The sequence below is a fragment of the Doryrhamphus excisus genome, linkage group LG18 (genome assembly GCF_037039965.1).
Source record: "Doryrhamphus excisus strain RoL-2023G ecotype Guam linkage group LG18, RoL_Dexc_Guam_v1.1, whole genome shotgun sequence".
Taxonomy (NCBI): domain Eukaryota; kingdom Metazoa; phylum Chordata; class Actinopteri; order Syngnathiformes; family Syngnathidae; genus Doryrhamphus; species Doryrhamphus excisus.
Window position 1 is genome coordinate 14,627,023 of NC_136374.1, and position 18,034 is coordinate 14,645,056.

General features: G+C 40.1%; 4 protein-coding genes and 1 pseudogene across 5 annotated transcripts; 4 read left to right on the plus strand and 1 right to left on the minus strand.

Moving 5' to 3' along the window:
* Positions 1–1,681: 1,681 nt before the first annotated feature.
* On the plus strand, positions 1,682–4,305 carry LOC131106183 (purine nucleoside phosphorylase). Its single transcript, XM_058055007.2, has 7 exons — positions 1,682–1,730; positions 2,169–2,332; positions 2,408–2,511; positions 3,018–3,193; positions 3,264–3,454; positions 3,704–3,783; positions 3,857–4,305. The coding sequence occupies exons 1-7, from the start codon at positions 1,708–1,710 to the stop codon at positions 4,001–4,003; spliced, it is 885 nt and encodes a 294-aa protein (XP_057910990.2). The 5' UTR covers positions 1,682–1,707; the 3' UTR covers positions 4,004–4,305.
* Positions 4,306–4,476: 171 nt separating this feature from the next.
* On the plus strand, positions 4,477–5,660 carry LOC131106193 (B9 domain-containing protein 2 pseudogene; annotated as a pseudogene).
* A 106-nt stretch (positions 5,661–5,766) lies between these two features.
* Positions 5,767–9,424, plus strand: LOC131106616 (homeobox expressed in ES cells 1-like). Its single transcript, XM_078798721.1, has 4 exons — positions 5,767–7,501; positions 8,880–9,010; positions 9,093–9,194; positions 9,275–9,424. Exons 1-4 carry the CDS (start codon positions 7,417–7,419, stop codon positions 9,422–9,424), a joined length of 468 nt encoding a protein of 155 aa, XP_078654847.1. The 5' UTR covers positions 5,767–7,416.
* Positions 9,425–10,140: 716 nt separating this feature from the next.
* Positions 10,141–17,299, plus strand: ergic3 (ERGIC and golgi 3). 2 transcript variants are annotated; one of them, XM_058055701.2, is made up of 14 exons: positions 10,141–10,327; positions 10,800–10,870; positions 11,117–11,204; positions 11,276–11,395; positions 11,573–11,669; positions 11,754–11,919; positions 12,795–12,852; positions 13,652–13,666; positions 14,145–14,176; positions 14,705–14,801; positions 15,925–15,989; positions 16,068–16,204; positions 16,331–16,386; positions 16,455–17,299. In XM_058055701.2, exons 1-14 carry the CDS (start codon positions 10,240–10,242, stop codon positions 16,532–16,534), a joined length of 1,170 nt encoding a protein of 389 aa, XP_057911684.1. In that variant the 5' UTR covers positions 10,141–10,239; the 3' UTR covers positions 16,535–17,299. The 2 variants fall into 2 exon arrangements, with proteins under 2 accessions (XP_057911684.1, XP_057911686.1); XM_058055703.2 differs by lacking the exon at positions 13,652–13,666.
* romo1 (reactive oxygen species modulator 1) lies at positions 14,921–15,767 on the minus strand. Its single transcript, XM_058055704.2, has 3 exons — positions 15,614–15,767; positions 15,232–15,362; positions 14,921–15,152 (listed from the first exon to the last, which is right to left on the minus strand). Exons 2-3 carry the CDS (start codon positions 15,360–15,362, stop codon positions 15,044–15,046), a joined length of 240 nt encoding a protein of 79 aa, XP_057911687.1. The 5' UTR covers positions 15,614–15,767; the 3' UTR covers positions 14,921–15,043.
* Positions 17,300–18,034: the final 735 nt, after the last annotated feature.

Consider the following 18,034-nt stretch of genomic DNA (forward strand, 5'->3'; position numbering starts at 1 on the left):
TTCTGCTTGAACTTTCAACACAATTCGGTCTTTTTTTACTCACAATAAAAAAAATCAAAATGTTACCCTTGGAAATGTTAAACATGTGCTTCTTATTTGCCAACAGGACTTGTTAATACGGCAATGCCTTCAATTTGCATGTAACCACCAGCAGCGCTCTGCTTATTAAGCAGCTCATGCAACTTCCGCTTAGCCCCTCCCCTTATAATAAATTATATGTAACATATAATAATAGCGTACAGATGTAACATGTCCAAAAAGACAAAAGAGAGCTCTATTGCCGTCGTCCCGCTCGTTTTGTCACATTTACTAGTTGAAGGCGCCCTGACATTTGGGGTCAGCCAGCCTCGTCAGATCAGCTGATCATAGGAGCATGTGCAGTTCGTTAGCGGTCAGGAGACACAAGAATGTGATTGAGGAGAGAAGAGAACGACGAGCTGCCTCTAGTTAAGTTGGTGGCGGCACGTGGAGACGGTGCAGATGATCCTTATGCAACTCATTTGTGGGACTGTCTGAAGGGGGGTCGTAACACGGCACAAATGCGTTTAAAAACTGTATAGTAATATATAGTATGCATGGCGGAGGTATAGTATTGCTTTTTCCGACATGATAAGGAGTCCAAACGCATCTCCAACAAGTCCTACTGACCAAACTCATTTGATCACCTGTGAAGCCTCCTCCAGCTGGAAGCACTCATGCAGACGATAATGGATGGATATTGACTCATTTGCAATGAAAATATAAGCTGTACACTGACTACTCTAAAATACAGTTAGAGTATATTTCAATATTGAACAAAGCAACATTTGTTCTCAATAAGAAATCACTCCACACTCTTTATTGCTCTCTGGTTCAACAATATCTAACTTAACTATAACTATAAAAGCAATCTTCACTCGCTAAATGTACTGAAAAAAAGGTCAGTAAGGATAATTCAGAATGCCGCCTACAGAGAACATACTAACTCCTTATTTCTAAAATCACAAATACTTCAACTTGCTGATATAGTTCATCTTCAAACAGCTAAAATAATGCATGAGGCTAAAAATAACCAATTAGCTAGTTGATGTTTGCTAAATACAAGGATGAAGAGTCTTGAACCAGTCATGATATATCACTATATTGACACTTACTATGGTACCCATTATGTCATTGGATGCTCATATCACCTGGTACTTTGGTACGTGACAAAAAAAATATTAGGAAAGCAGGAAGTGAACAAATGTAACAGTTACTGATTATAAAAGTACCAGATGGAGGGGTAGGATTTAATAAGCTTTGCTTCTTCCTACTCCTTTTGGACATGTGGAACTGTGAACTGATTATGTGATGCATTCAATTGTAATCTGATGCATGTTCAAATGAAATTAAACCATTACCATTACCATTACAGTATATCCCAGCTTAGTATTATGCCCTGACATAGTATAATAAAACTACTCCTGAAATGTGTAGGCTCATTTTACAACTGATAAATCTTGTGTGACGTAAAAAAAAAAAAGACCACATTTTAACAACATGAGAAAATGGTCTCCCACACTCTGATTTAGATAGGAATCCACACACACACTGCGCCTTCATTCATTGGCTGCTGCCGATGAATGGATGGCTTGTCGGCCAATGGCAGGCATGTGACTGGTGTATATGTAGTCCGAGTTGCAGCAGCAGCCTCACAAACATTCTCTCACACATAAACAATCAGCCATCATGCACAGCAAAGAACAGATCAGGTAAGAGAAAATATCGTATTTATTATATCATTAATTGTGTGTTGTTTGTACAATAATGCAATATTTGCGTTTTCAGTTGATTAGTCAGTATTCCATTTTTATGACAGTAGTCCATCTTTTTAATTTTTAATGTTTACATTTAGTCCTTCCATAAGATTTTTTTTCCATCAGGAAAAATAACATTTATCATATGACGACATGCCATGTTTACGTTCTTCGTCTCGTGATGCCGTATCATCAGCATTGACGTTAAAGCCTGGAGGCCCCCTGACTGACATTTAGTCACATTCCTAACATTTTAGTTTTGTCTTATGTCACCTGACAGTGAGGGTTAGCATTGAGTAGCATGCAGATAGACACTTTTATCCACTGTTTTATTATTAAAATGTGACGAATAGAAAGTTTTTTTTTTAATCTGTTCCTCACAATTCCTCTCAGTCACGATGAATACCAGAAGTCAGCTGATTGGCTGATGTCTCATACCAAGCACCGTCCCCAGGTGGCCATCATCTGCGGTTCCGGCTTGGGGATGCTTGCTGACGCTCTTAAGTGTCAGGACTCCTTCGCTTATGCTAATATCCCGGGCTTCCCGCAGAGCACAGGTACACGTCAGGTTGGAGCAAAAAAAAAAAAAAAATGTTTTGGTTTCATGATGTCGCCCTTTTGTCGTGTTGCAGTTCAAGGTCACGCGGGTCGGCTGGTTTTCGGGGAGCTGAAGGGAAAGACATGCGTGTGCATGCAAGGTCGCTTCCATATGTATGAAGGACATTCGCTATGCAAGGTACACATTTTGTCTCGCTTGTTCTTTTCTTTCCTATTTCATCTGTTTCTGTATTTACATTTGGAAGGTTAAGTACCTGGAATGCATAGATTTGATTGGCTGAGTAGCATCATGTGTGATGTCTTAACTCGAATGCAATTGGTCAGTGGATTTCCTGGATTTTCCTGATATGTGAATGTGAATGGTTGTTTGTCTATATATGCCCTGTGATTGGCTGGCGACCACTCCAGGGTGTACCCCACCTCTCAGCTGGGATAGGCCCCAGCACCCCACACGACCCTCGTGAGGAAAAGCGGTAGAAAATGAATGAATGAATGAATAAATAAAAGAACCCCATTAAAACTTATAATACTTTTTTGACTAGAGGTCCAGGTCTGGTATTTGGGTCTGTGTTAGCGACCCCAACTGCTTTAGATGCTCACTGAGCTGAGATTTTGACGTCACATGACTACTTGGCTACTCCATGACAAGCTGCTTGACGTTCTAAGTGTCACTGTGTCCTTTAGACGACCTTTCCCGTGCGAGTCTTCAAATTGCTGGGTGTGGAGACTTTGATCGTAACGAACGCAGCCGGCTCATTGGCTGATGGCTTGCGGCCCGGTGACATCATGGTCATCAAGGACCATGTCAACTTCCCCGGACTGGTGGGCCTGAACCCGCTTTGCGGACCCAACGATGACAAGTGAGGTGCAAGCTCAGTTGATTTGTGTTGTTGTTTTTTTTTTTTCTTTGCTAACGTTCCTATTTTCCAGATTCGGGCCACGCTTCCCGGCCATGTCGGGTTGCTACGACAAAGGCCTGCGTTGCCTGGCGAGGGAGATCGCAAAGGAGATGGGCGTGGCCGGTCTCATGCAGGAAGGCGTGTACGCTATGGTGGGCGGACCCAATTTTGAATCCATTGCAGAGGCCAGACTATTGCACCGACTGGGCGTAGATGCTGTAGGTAAGGCATACATTTAAACACTGTCACGTCAGCTGGGATAGGCTCCAGCACACCAAATACTAAAGAAAAAGTGATATTATGGGCCATTAAGACCTTTGGAGGACAATAGGAAATCACAAGGCCATTTTGACTTCTGACTGATGTGTCAACAAAAGGTCTTGAGTTTTGAGGAACATATTCCAAAAATGTTCACTAAAAACTGTCAAATATATCCAAAAAATACATAACTGCATTGTCTCCTGTTTACAGGCATGAGTACAGCTCCTGAGGTCGTCATAGCGACTCACTGCGGACTGAGAGTCTTTGGCCTCTCCCTCATCACCAACAAGGTAAAATAAACATACAACAAACGCTGTAGTTGACTTCCTGGTGAATGACTGACACTTCCTGTGTTTGCATCAGGTGGTGAAGAGCTACGAGGACACGGACAGCGTGGACCACCAGGGTGTCCTGGAGGTGGGCCGGCTGCGTTCACATACGCTGCAGCAATTTGTGACAGAGCTTATTTCCAAGATGGAGATCAACAACAACAGCAGGAATACTCTTTGAGATTTGAGAAGAGTTTTCTTTTTTTTTTGTATAGATGAAGTATTTTATAGCTAACTTAGTTTTTATTTTTTAAAGCAACCTCTGTAATTTAATATTTAATTTTGTTGAACTGAAAAATTTATATAATATGACGGAGATGCTGAATTAGACTATAGGAATTAATCCATAGTGTATTGTTATTGTAAACACAAATATGTATTAGATTATAAGATTTGTGGTTTGATACAAAACAGCCAATCATATTGTATGTTGTATGATTTTATTGTGTACATATTCCTGATCTGATTTAATCTCACTAAAACACAAACATAAACCGCTTGTGTCACTTCTGTCAAATGCAGTCCCTCACTAACACCATAAAGGTTACACAATTTTAAGTATTTTAGCTAAATAAGGTAAGGTAAATAGGGCAGGTGTACCTGTGAATATGCAGTTGCGCCGTTCAGCCAAATGAGGGCGCTGCAGAGCTTAGATTTGACTTTAATCACCGAAGAAGATACAAATGAGGGAGCATTTTGTGTGTTTTTTGTTTGTTTTTGGGTGGTTTCAGCACTCCATCCCAACTATAAAGTTGTTAACTGCAAACATATCATATACAAGTGTGTATTGAGTTCTGAATCGAGGAGCAAGAGGAACTATTAAGTGACTGCAGGTAAACAGTGGCGGGGTTACCAAGGAGACGTTAGCTGTGATGCTAGCAGTTGGACGCTAAGTCTTCTTATCTGACATGGCGGAGCTTCACATCATCGGTCAGCTCGTTGGTGCTTCGGGTTTCCCTCAGAGCAGCCTCTTTTGCAAATGGGGTGTCCACACCGGAGGAGCATGGCGTCTTCTCTCCGGCTTGAAGCACGGTCAGACTCAAGTGGACAACCCTCAAATAGGAGACATGGCGTACTGGAGCCATCCCATTGACGTGCATTACGCCACCAAGGGCCTCCAAGGCTGGCCCAAGCTTCACCTCCAGGTATGGTACCAGGACTCCTTCGGCCGCTGCCAGCTTTTCGGGTACGGTTACTGCCATGTCCCATCCAGCCCGGGACACCATCGAATAAGCTGTGCTACCTGGAGACCTCTCGGTTCCTGGCAGGAGCAGCTATCGCAAATGTTTGTCGGCGGAGGACTCCAGCTCAGGAGCCCGGACCTTATCTACGGGGAGGCGGACAGGTATAGACTGCACACGGCCGCCATGGGGACCGTGGAGCTGGAGCTTAACATCATCATGAGACACTTTGACAAATATGGCGTGGACACTTAATGTTGATCACATTTTCCGTTCAGATTTTGTACTTGGACTAAAAGATGTGTGTTTTTCTGTACTTATTATTTACTTTTATATTCATACAATATGTATTATTATTATTGTTAATGTTAATATTAATGTTAATTTATATTAATATAATAATATTATATCATATATTATATAATAATATTATTTTTATACAATAATTTTGACCAATGGACTAAAAGATGTTTTTCTGTACTTATTTTTTACTTTTATATTCATACAATATTTATTATTGTTGTTGTTGTTAATGTTAATATTAATGTTAATTTATATGAATACAATAATAATATTATATAATTATAATAAATTATATAATATTATTATTTTTTTTATACAATAATTTTGACCAATGGACTAAAAGATGTGTTTTTCTGTACTTATTTTTTACTTTTATATTCATACAATATTTATTATTATTATTATTATTATTATTATTACTGTTAATATAATAATATTATATAATATATTATTATTATTATTATTACTACTACTATTATTATACAATAATTCTGACCAATTTAAAGTAAATGTCAAATATCACACAATAGTGTCACATTTTAATGATTTTAAGATGTGTAGCAAAGCCTGCTTTCTTTACAAAGCTGTCCTCCAGTGTGTCAGTGGTGGGTGTGTCAGCCTACACTGGTGGGCTCATCTAGCGAGGGCCAGCCATCCCATCGCAGACTGGGGGGGGGGGGGGGATTAAATAAACAAGTGTGCTGTTGGTTTAAAGCTGCTCCGGGCCTTCATTAGGAACTAATCTTCCCCTGAAAAGGTTTTTCCTCCCCGCTGCTTCAACCTGTATTCAGATGCTATGCGCTTCATCTGCATGACAACGTGACACAGATTACACTAATAGCCTTAGCATTAATCTGGATCATTATTATTATTGCCGTCTTTATCACCGTGGCTTCTTCTGGGCTCATTTTCTACTTTGGCAGTTTTGAAGAAAGGATGGTGATTCTGCTTTGTGTTGTGCAGCAACTTATGCACATCTTGACCCAAAGAGAGTCCAAAGACACTGAACCTCAACAACTTTAGTCAATATTTTTGCTTAATTTAGATGCAGCATTTCACTCACTACACTTAAATTAATTAAATATCCATGTATTGTTTGTTTTGTTTCTTTTCTCGTGATATTAAAAAAAACTAAAATATCTGTTTCCTAATAATGCAATAACATTACAACTATTGTCTCGTAAGATTACCATTTTTATAATGACTTTTTTATGACTTTAATCATGTTTTGTCCTTACTCTCATACAATGATTGCTCTTTCTTTTATATTTCCTGCTTCTTTTTTTTTTACTATTCCTGTTTAATTTTATGTTTACAATATGCCCAGAGTGATTGAAAAAATCACTGCGGGCCACAAATGGCCCCCGGGCTGCACTTTGGTCACTACAAGAACATGTTTTTTTGTTGTTTGTTTTGTTTTTTTGTTTGTTTTTTTTCAGTGGTGTATGTATATTAATTTACCCTAATTATGTGATTTAGACCATTTCAAAAGCAGGGTTACTTTGCCTTCAAATGATTCGATCAAAATATTTTGCAGTACAGTACACCATAACTTGCAAACTACAAGCACAATAGTAAGCATATTGTTAAATGAAAACAATGGAGTTTTTGATACCTGTTTTTATGTATGTCTTATATATCGGATGGATTAGATAGTAGAAAACCTAATTTCAGATTAGCATGCCTCCGTACTCCTGCAGAGTTGTGACATTATTTTGTTGAACTAAACCCACTAAGAATTCAAACGTGTTGTCTTTAAAACTCTCTCTCACACACACACACACACGCAGCAGATTAGCTGCTGTTTGGAACCTCAGGGGATCTCATTCACATGGAAAAGAAGCACGTCTTCTTTCTCATTGGTAGCCGGTGTCATTAAGTCCTTCGCTCTCATTTAAACATGCAGCGTCGACCTGCTGCTTCACACATTTGCTCACCCTGAAGACGCCAGGAACATTTGACAACATCTCATACTACCATCTTGTGCTAGTTTTATTTACAATGAGTAAAGATTAGCATTTCAATGTGTACCTTTTGGGAAGGAGAGCTTATTTTGTAATTTATAGTTAAAAACATTCATACTAAGCCTGAGGTTCTTGCAAACCAAAGTATGTTTTCCATTGAGCGGATTTTGGACCTGGAGCAGAAACACCCCAGAAATTGTTTAAAACTCCACAGGCCTTGGGATCGAACAGGTGAGTCAAAATGAGATGCACTTCCATGTATTGCAAAAAAAAAAGGGTTTCATTCATTCTTAATTGGCAACTATGATGCTAGCAATACTATACCATATTTTTTGCATTTTCTGTCCAAAAATCATTACCTGAACAGTTACATTGGGGAAAAAAATGAACACATAACACTCTGACATTTCTGCTAGTGCTGTAATCCTGCACACATAAACCTGTACAAAACCGTATAAAAATATTTATTGATCTGTGTCACAATTCAAACCAAATTATACAGTTAATATTTTATTTGTTGCTTGACAATAAAGCCTGGAAGTCTGGAAAAAAAAAAAGAGGTACCGGTACTCTGTATGTATGTAATCCCATGAGTGGGATTGACTTGAAATTTCTCACACAGCTGAATGTACTCTACTTAAACACCCACTTTAGGTTGAGGGTTGAATCGCCAAGAAATTTGGCATACACCTTTATGGGACTGACAAACACATGTCTGTAAAATTTGACATTTTAATTGAAGATTATGAAACTTTAAGGATATCTGTATTATGCTAGCATGTATTCAAAATATGTTAAGCGCAACCCATAGGGGACACAACAAATGTCATTTACAGTCCCTATGTGGTTTCCTCTTTTTTTCTAACTGTCTGTTAGGATCTTTAATAATAACTGTTCATTTTCTTCAAAGTTGGCTGCTCGTTTTTAGTTCTTTTATGCTGCGTATAGCAGTGTAGCATGTTGACCACACAGTCATGAGATAGGGAAGAACCTAACCTATGGATTTTGCATGTTTTGCTTGTGTGTGTGGGGGGGGGGGGTTTCTCCGGTTACACCGGTTTCTTCCAACATTCCAAAAACATGCATGTTAGTTTAACTGGAGAGTCTAAATCAGGAGGGCTAAGTTTTTGACTCGCGGGCCGCATTGATTTAACAAAATTAACGGGGGGCCAAACTATATCTTTTACACATGTAACAGTCCACCTGGAATTATTGTATCTGTAAAAGTGTCATGCAATCTACTATATGTGCTTGTGTCCCTTTTTTCAGGAGCACTTTGTAAACAGCAGACCACATCAAATAACCAAATTTATTTTTTAAAAAAAGCTCCATAAACCATGAAAAGGTTGGCTCAAGCCATGATACCAGGTTGTATGTTTTAATGAAATACTTTGGAATGAACGGGCGGGCCGTATTTAAACACTTGACGGGCCGCATGTGGCCCCCAGGCCGTAGTTTGTCTACCCCTGGTCTAAATCATCTATAGGTATGAATGTGAGTGTGAATGGTTGTTTGTCTATATGTGCCCTGTGATTGGCTGGCCACCAGTCCAGGGTGTAGCGAGGACAAGCAAAATTGATGTATATAAGTGTGTCACATGACTTTTTAGATGCAGACATTGAGTCAGACGAGGAGAACCATCAACAACATGGACGTCATTCTTCCCGGGCGAACATCCAGAATCCGACTTCCAGTTGGTACATCGGACGTAGACCTCGAACCGCCTTCACTAATCACCAAGTAATCAACCAAATCAATAACTAACTTGTGAGTATATTGATCATGCAACTTAATGGGCCTTAATTATGTGTGTGTGTGTCAGGTGAATGTTCTGGAAGCAGTGTTTCACGTCAACTGTTATCCAGGCATCCAGCTTAGGGAACATCTGGCTGGGAGACTGGATCTGGATGAGGACCGCATACAGGTCAACACTTCATTCTCTGTTAGGGGATGCAACTTTTAGGGGTTTTGCAGTATTCTTATTTATTTTCTTGAACATTTCAGATATGGTTCCAGAACCGGCGGGCCAAACTAAAACGATCCCTCAGAGAGAGCAGACTGCGGATGGTACAGTCGGCCGTTGCTGACCTCAGGATGAAGGTCATGGGTCAGTTGAGGAGCGATGATCTGCAAGTGGAGGATGAGAAGGAATGAAATAGAAAATAATTTTTTTCTCCATGCATCAAAATGGCTGAAGAGAAGAAAGGGGCGGGCTCATATTAGACTCATGGCTTGTCAATCACAGGGCTCAGTGACATTCACATTGTTGTCCTAGTTAACAAAAATACATCATTTGTATTGTTGTAAAATTGTTATGTTGCCATGATTAAAATGTTGACACCATGTTATTTTTGGATATTTTTTCTGCACTGGATCAGTGTGTGTGTATATGAATATATATGAATGTTTTTTCTGACTTATACCAAAATAAACATAGTAAATCAGGCATCTGAATCATGCTTTTGTCTTGTCTTGCTTGACTAATACAGTATGTCCATACAAACAAGTTGAATGTTTCAATGTATGTTTACATGGGCTTGTGATCGGGCTTCTTGACTCTCTAACAATGATTAATCTATTATTAGCTATTATGGAAAGTGCTTATGAGCCAATTTCATGGTATATTTTAGAAGTTTCATGTCCAGAATTTACCGCTTTCTTCTTTAAATTATAAAATATTGTATTAGTAATTTTTAAATAAATAAATATACCAACAATCAAATATACTACAACAATCGTGTGTTTTTAAATAGCGCTGTTTTTGTTCTTTATTTGACAAGCACTGAATTGCAGCCAATCAACATACAAAAGCAAACAGGGCGGGAGTTCGGTTGACGCGTACGGCGCTTATTGGTCCACGCAGGCCCTGACTTCTATCCCGGAAGTGATACCCCAGGACTGATGTGGGTGTTCGGAGCCCAGCTGCGGTTCTGTTTGTATCGTCGGGCGCCTGTTGTTTCCTGAATAAAATGGACACGCTCAACAAGCTGAAACAGTTTGACGCCTATCCCAAAACTCTGGAGGATTTCCGAGTGAAGACGTGGGGCGGCGCGACCGGTGAGATGCTGCCTTCTGTTTGTGCGAGAAAACAGTAGTTAGCTTCCTCGGCTAACAACAACAAGGCGAACCGGTTCCATTGAAAAATGTCAAGTTAGTGTTTTTAACGTCAGTCACAATACGCTATCGGAACATTTGCACAACAGAGCTCAAATTATTAATCTAATGTTTGCAGTAATCTGCTAAAAACGCGACATGTGACCCCATAATATATTGTGGTTGACATGAATACACTTTACTTTCTGAGGAATTGTTACCTCATTATCAGCCATTATTGTGTATAAATGATATATGTTTATTATTTATATACTACCTAAATGCTCTTAATTCAGATACATTCACCTTTTTGTGTGCAGCAAATGAGTAGTAAAAGTAGTCTAAACCTACACCTAAAGTTAGTGTCCTGAGGAGTGATCGGTGTGTCTTGACCGAACTGTCTAAATCTAACCGACTCTTTGTGTGTATTCTACAGTGACAATCATCAGTGGCATCTTCATGTTAATCCTCTTCATTTCGGAGCTGCAGTACTATCTTACTAAAGAGGTGAGTGAGCGTCTTATATTGTTTAAGAGATGGGTTCTCAACCGGTTGCTAGTCTTGTGACACCCGGTGCTCTACAATCCATTAATGTGAGGATTTATGGCTGATTCTTTCGATGCAGGAGGTTTCTACTCGTGCAACTGTATCGCTCGCTCGTCAGATTGCATATCCGGTTGCATCAGTTTAATGTTCACAACCAATTTTGTGTTTGCACAAGAGATGGAACACAATTGGTTCTATTTCCCACAGGTTCACCCTGAGCTTTACGTGGACACGTCCCGAGGAGACAAGCTGAAGATCAACATCGACATCATCTTCCCTCACATGCCTTGCGCGTGTGAGTAACGGCTACGCCCTGCTAATAAATTTCGAAGCGCTCTGTGATGATGACACTTTTCTTCTTATCAGATCTCAGCATCGATGCCATGGACGTGGCAGGCGAGCAGCAGCTGGACGTCGAGCACAACCTTTACAAGCAGCGGCTGGACAAAGACCTAAAGCCAGTCGCCCAAGAGGCAGAGAGACACGGTAAATTTTTTAGCTGAATTGTATTTTTAACACGCTAACTGTCGTACGCATTGCCAATAATGACCATTTTCCATTAATGTAATGATAATACCTGTATATGGCATAATAATGCAAATATACTGTATCATGTTTGCTGAAAATCATTGTCTTTATTAACTTTGCTGATTTCCCACATAGAACTTGGGCAAGCTGATGATGGTGTGACGTTTGACCCCAGCACACTTGATCCAAATCGCTGCGAGAGCTGCTTTGGCGCAGAAACGGAAGAACTCAAGTAAGACGGCAACGCCCAACAGCGCCTTTAGCTCCATTTCGGGGTCCTTTAAAAAGCGCCTCTGGGCTTTGTTTGATGCCACAGATGCTGCAACACCTGCGACGATGTGCGGGAGGCGTACCGTAGGCGAGGCTGGGCCTTCAAAAGCGCCGACACCATCGAGCAGTGCAAACGAGAGGGCTTCACGCAGAAGATGCAGGAGCAGAAGAATGAAGGCTGCCAAGTGTACGGCTTTCTGGAAGTCAACAAGGTACCAAATAACACCCAAGTGTGTGTCACCTGCTGTAAGAAAAGTCTGAGGGGCATATATACTTCCACTAATAGGTTGTTGTAATGATTCACTCTAAACCAGGGGTCTCAAACACGCGGCCCCACCTTGATATGAAAGTTTAATGTTAGTGTGGCCCGCGCAAGTTTGATATGGATGCTGTATGGTATCATGTACCCAGAAAAAATTATTACGTTTGATTAATGTTCATGTTAAAGGTTAAATAACTGTTAATAGTTATCCTCCCTATCTGTGTGGAAGTGGTAAGTTTTTGGCTATTTAAGTTTAAAGGAAATAGCTTGAAGGCTACCATTTAGGTCGCTAGATCTCTAGTTTGCGAGTTTGCATGTGTCTCAAGACCCTGCAGTTGCGCAATATGTTGTAAATAAAAAGAGTATAAATGTGACTATAGTCGTGTTTTGTCATGTCTACAGGGCTCTAATAATGCTTTGGTAATTTTAATCTGAAAAAAATAATTTGTCTACCCACCAACTATATGTGGTTTCTTAAGTTTTTATTATTTGCTGTTTTATTATTATGATTATATTTATTTATTACTGATTGATTGATTGATTTTCTTTATTCTTGATTTGTTTATTTTTCATCTTATTTTGTGCAGTAAAATAAAAATTAAGATATTTGAGAACAGTAGAATGTTTTATCAGAGCTTTTATTGTAGAAAATCCGAACCAAAGTACTGAAAAAGTTTGTATATTTTTCTGTTTTTAATAAATGCGTTTTTTTTTTTGGGAAAACCTGATGCGGCCCAGTCTCACCCAGACCCTAGCTCCAGTGGCCCCCATGTAAATTGAGTAAATTGAGACCCCTGCTCTAAACCATAACTCTTTGACTTTCAGGTGGCAGGAAACTTCCACTTTGCTCCAGGAAAGAGTTTCCAGCAGTCCCATGTTCACGGTAAGACAGGACCCACAGCCCGTCATACACTTTGCTTGTGCACTCCCACAGTAAAAGGTTTCTGAATGCATGTCACAAATCTCAACCACTCATCTTCATGCTTGCGGAGATGATCTTTGTAAGAACCACCAATTATTGGCATTATACCGCTTTTTTACTACGTGTCATTGTTCTGTGTGAATGGTACCGATATGATAAGGAAGGGCAAAGTCATCTCTGCAAGTTAAGAAATTATCGGCGCCATAACACAGGATTATCTAAATTGTGAATTAATGCATTCATCCATTACCTCGGCTAAGGCATTGTCCTCTGCTCATTGCTGTTTATCTTTTGTTAGTTACCAGGATTACACAAAACAAGATGTTTATCACGTCAGTGAGAATATACCAAGACTTTTCATTCATTTTTTCGACAGGAACAACAAACCTCAGCAGGCACCATTATTATATTATTATTATTATTATTGTTACTACTAAGGTTCCTTGAGTTGATAATTGTTTTGCTTTTCTTTTAGTGATACTAACGCTTATAGTTTGCACAGCAGCAGAAATGAGGAGATAAGAACCACTGAGGAAAAAAAAACCCATCCAGCCTCCATGGTCCCGTTTTGCTCTCCTGCTTCATGTCTCTGGGGCTGCACTGACACTTTAGACATACGGCCAATTTAAGCAACATTTCTCACACTAATGAAGGAAAGTGAACCATAACAAAAGTGCTGTTCAGCCCCAGCTTGTACATGACTATGGTGTGTTGTCTCCAAAAATCATCATTTGGTGTTTCTTCTCTCTTCTTTCTGCAGTGCACGCTGTGGAAAGTAAGTCCTCCTTTCTTTGCAGACTATTTAAATTCCTTCACACAATGGCTGTTGATGTTTGCTTCTCTTTTTCCCACAACCTTTACTGTTGACATTTCAGTACTAATGAGTAGAGTATTTATCCAAGCTTAACTAATGCTATTTTAGTCAGTGTCACTTATTTTTTACATATTGCAAGTAAGTGCATTACAAACAAAATGTAATTCTAGTGTCCACTTCCTTTTCCGGTTTTATCTCCTGCTGAACCGCCGAGATTTAGTAAAGCATCAGTGCCCACTGCGTGCCGTGCTATTCCTTTACTAAGCAACCAGTCAACCACACGGTGGCGCCATCATTAAGTGCCAAACGGGTCAAGGCCCTGGTGGCAAACCTGTGGTTGACTTGAAACTTCTCACACAGGTTGAGCTCCATGTGCTCCACAAAAGTGTGATTCATGGGGCATTTCCAATTAATTGTTGCTTTGTTTTTATTTTTGCAGTTCATGACCTACAGAGTTTTGGGTTAGACAATGTAAGTAATAAGTTATGTGCTATACATATATATACATGTAATGGTAATGGTATTATTTCATTTGAACATGAATCAGATTACAATTGAGTGCATCCCATAATCAGTTCACAGTTCCACATGTCCAAAAGGAGTAGGAAGAGCAAAGCTTTAATAAGCAAAGCTTATTAAATCCTACCCCTCCATCTTGTGCTTTTACAATCAGTAACTGTTACATTTGTTCACGTCCTGCTTTCCATAATACAGTTTTAGGTTTTTTGTGTTTTTTTAAATAATGTACCTATAATGTAAATAATGTACATATAAATAATGTACATATACAGCAACGTCTTGGTAGGAACTCAATTAATTCACTTATTTAATGTAACAGTCATCCTAGCCTACATTTCCAAGTTCTCACGGGAAACAATTTAACTTTAAAATTTAACAATTAACATTCTTAGCTATCAGTATAAAAGAAGATTGTTAGTAGTGTGAGTGTTAATTTAGCTAACAAGTGAGCTAACATTTAGCTAACATTTGATGTTTTAGATCAACATGACCCATGTGATCAAACACCTGTCGTTTGGGAAGGATTACCCCGGCATTGTGAACCCCCTGGACGGGACACACGCCACGGCACCACAAGGTCAGTTCAGCGTGAACATTCACGGCTTTTCTACTATCATACCTGTTGTATGGCACCGACTGCAGAACAGGAAGTCAGTGTCAGAAAGTACAACGTATTAAAAACAACTTTTTTTGGAGGGGGGGGGGGGTTAATGAAAGAAACAAGATGTGTGGCATAACTGAGTGGACACCAAATGTGGCTGCAATTGTAAAAGTCCCATCGGTTTATTTGGATTGCGTAAAGGAGGTTTCTCAGGCTCCTCAGCAGCGGATGCCCATCCCGATGGCCATGAAGGTGCCAAACGTACCCCCACTCTGCATCATGGTCTTCCCGACACCTCCCATTAGCTCCCGTCCTCGCATTCCGATTCTGCAGATGGTGGGAATCCGCTCATGAGCACAGAGATGCATATTGTCTGCATCAGTGTAGACAAAACCAGAGATCTCACCTGAGACAGGAGAAGGTACCAAACATGGCGCCTGCAGCCATTCCAACAGCGAAGCCCATCATGAAGCCCATCTTGACCCGGTCAAAACAGCTGGGCTGGGTCTGTCCGTATGGTCCGACAGCAACAGGCATCTGACAATGAAGATGTGCGGAGGACGGAATTAAGAGAACACATTTGTTGGTTGCTTTTTGCCGTACACAACCCGTTTGGGACTTCAGTTTAAGAGACACTGGGTAAGGTGCAAAGTACACTATATCGTATGTGGCGCTAGCTTAGCATGCTAACTAGCGAGCTGGCTAATGTCACTTGTAGCCTTAACGGGAACACACGATACAATAATGTTACCAACACGTTGGAAATACTCACTCGAATAATTTATTACCTTTTTAAATGTAATATTTAGAACAGACTTCCGCCGGTCTTCGAATGAGGCTGTAAACGCGTAATTCAACTTAGGAGCGTTTAAATGTCTATCTGTCAGACCTCCATAGCCGGAAGTAGGAAGTTCAGCGACAGAGGAAAGCGCGCCAAGATGGCCAATTCGCTGTCATGGGTTACCAACAGCGACACGCGGTGACTAATTTCAGTATTGCAAGTTTTGTACGTATATACGTAATATTGTAGCGGGATATTGAAAGTATCATCTTATTAGTTACAAATATTTTTAAATTGTGTGTTTTCTTCTCTCTACAGCCTCAATGATGTACCAGTATTTTGTGAAAATTGTTCCTACCATTTATATGAAAACAGATGGAGAGGTGAGTGCTATGTTTGTGATATGCTTGATTACATTGTTATGGTGACTTTGTATGTTTTTTTTGTTTTTGTTTTTGTAGGTCGTTAAAACCAACCAGTTCTCAGTTACCAGACATGAAAAAGTTGCCAATGGCTTGATAGGCGACCAGGGCTTGCCTGGTGTCTTTGTTTTGTACGAGCTCTCACCTATGATGGTGAAATTGACGGAGAAACACAGGTGGGACATACCGGCTTTATATATTATATCATGTTTTTTTAATCAAAATACAAGGATAATAGTGACAGGAAATATCCCATAACACTATAAAACAATTTAAGGTTCAATAATGTTCCTCTCCATCAGATCCTTCACTCATTTCCTGACTGGAGTGTGTGCCATCATCGGGGGCGTTTTTACAGGTAAGATGCCACCTACCGCCTTCCTCACCGCACCCCCGTGTGACTTGGATTCCTCCGTTGTCTTACAGTGGCTGGCCTCATCGACTCACTCATCTACTACTCGGCCCGCGCCATCCAGAAGAAGATAGAGCTGGGCAAAGCCTCCTAGTGACGCCCCATCCACTCCTGCTGGCCTCTGTGTGGCGCAACCCTGAACGCAACGCCGGTCGGCGGATGGATTGGACCGGCTAGCGAGCGGCAGGCAGAGGAGCGAACATCTTTGAGAGACGGTATAGACGGAAATACAAAGAAAGATGTTCAGCATCAGCCGGGTTCTCCGTCCTCCTTTCTGGTTCCCGGAAGGATGACGGGACAGAGAAACTGCACCTCAACTAACCGAACACAGGATGGCGCTCCCAATTCAGTTCATCCTCATGGAACGTCCTACGGCTGTGTTCCTTTCTTTGTGTTCTTTGTCTTGTGGTCACATTGACGTCAGGGGTCATCTCAACATGTTTTTGCACATGAAAATTCTTCATTTTTATTGCCACTTACCAAGAAAAGTATGAGAAATAATTGTAAAGTTGTTTTAATGGCTGCACTGAAGAACGAGGGCAGCGTGCCAGAACACTATGTTAATTGTTTAAACGAGGGGTGCTTCTCTTCTCTTTTGGAGTCTTCTTAAGGGTTCTGTTGATTTAATGTCATTAATCCTCCATGACGGACAATTTCATTTTAATAAGGACACACTCACATTTTTGTATTTTTCAGTGAAGACCTCCTCCAGCTATGACACACTATTGTCTGAAGAACAACTGAATGATAAAGTCCAGTGGTTGTACATTTTAAACTGTGAAAATCAGGGTTTGTGTGTGTGTGTGTGGGGGGGGGGGGGTATGTATTTATATTTTGATTGTCCTCACAGGTTTTTTAAATGACAGATAATAAACGTGACTCTTATCAACTGGAATAGTGCTTATGAATTTGCACATGAGTGTTTATATGCAACCTTAATCCTGGTAACTTTAACCCGTTTAAACCATCCACAGCCCCTACCCGAAAACAAAATGGGGGGCCCAACACTTTCCCAAACCTCATCCCTGAAGGGTCAGCAAGGCTTCTTATTCTGGCCTTACCACTACCAGAAGTACTGACCTACATTTACAACTTCAATAGTATTTCTTCCATTATTAATTATGTTGTATATATATATAATTGTATTGTATCTATTTTTTAACAGTTAATATTAATACAGTTAATAATACTTTGTAGCATGTTTCTATTCTACAAACATAGATGTAAATAGATGTATTTTACTTAAAAAATCTTTCTATGGTTTTCATTTTATGAGATAAATATTAATTGTAAAACGTTTTAAGCGATGCTCAATGCTTAAACTTCTGTCTGGTCCACCGCCCATCACTGCTCAAACTCTAAATCCAGCTGGACTCCTACCCTAACATGTTTTCATTACATTAACGCACTCACTATATTTTCAATTTTACCATAGAAAAGTATAAATACAAAAGGTTTTGGCAATGACAGCTGTCGGCCACCAGATGGCGACAATGTCCGCATCATGGCCACAAATGAATGAAACGGTTATGTGACTAACTTCCTGTGGGTGTGTCACTTTCATACTGGAAATGTCATCACTGTATTATTCGTG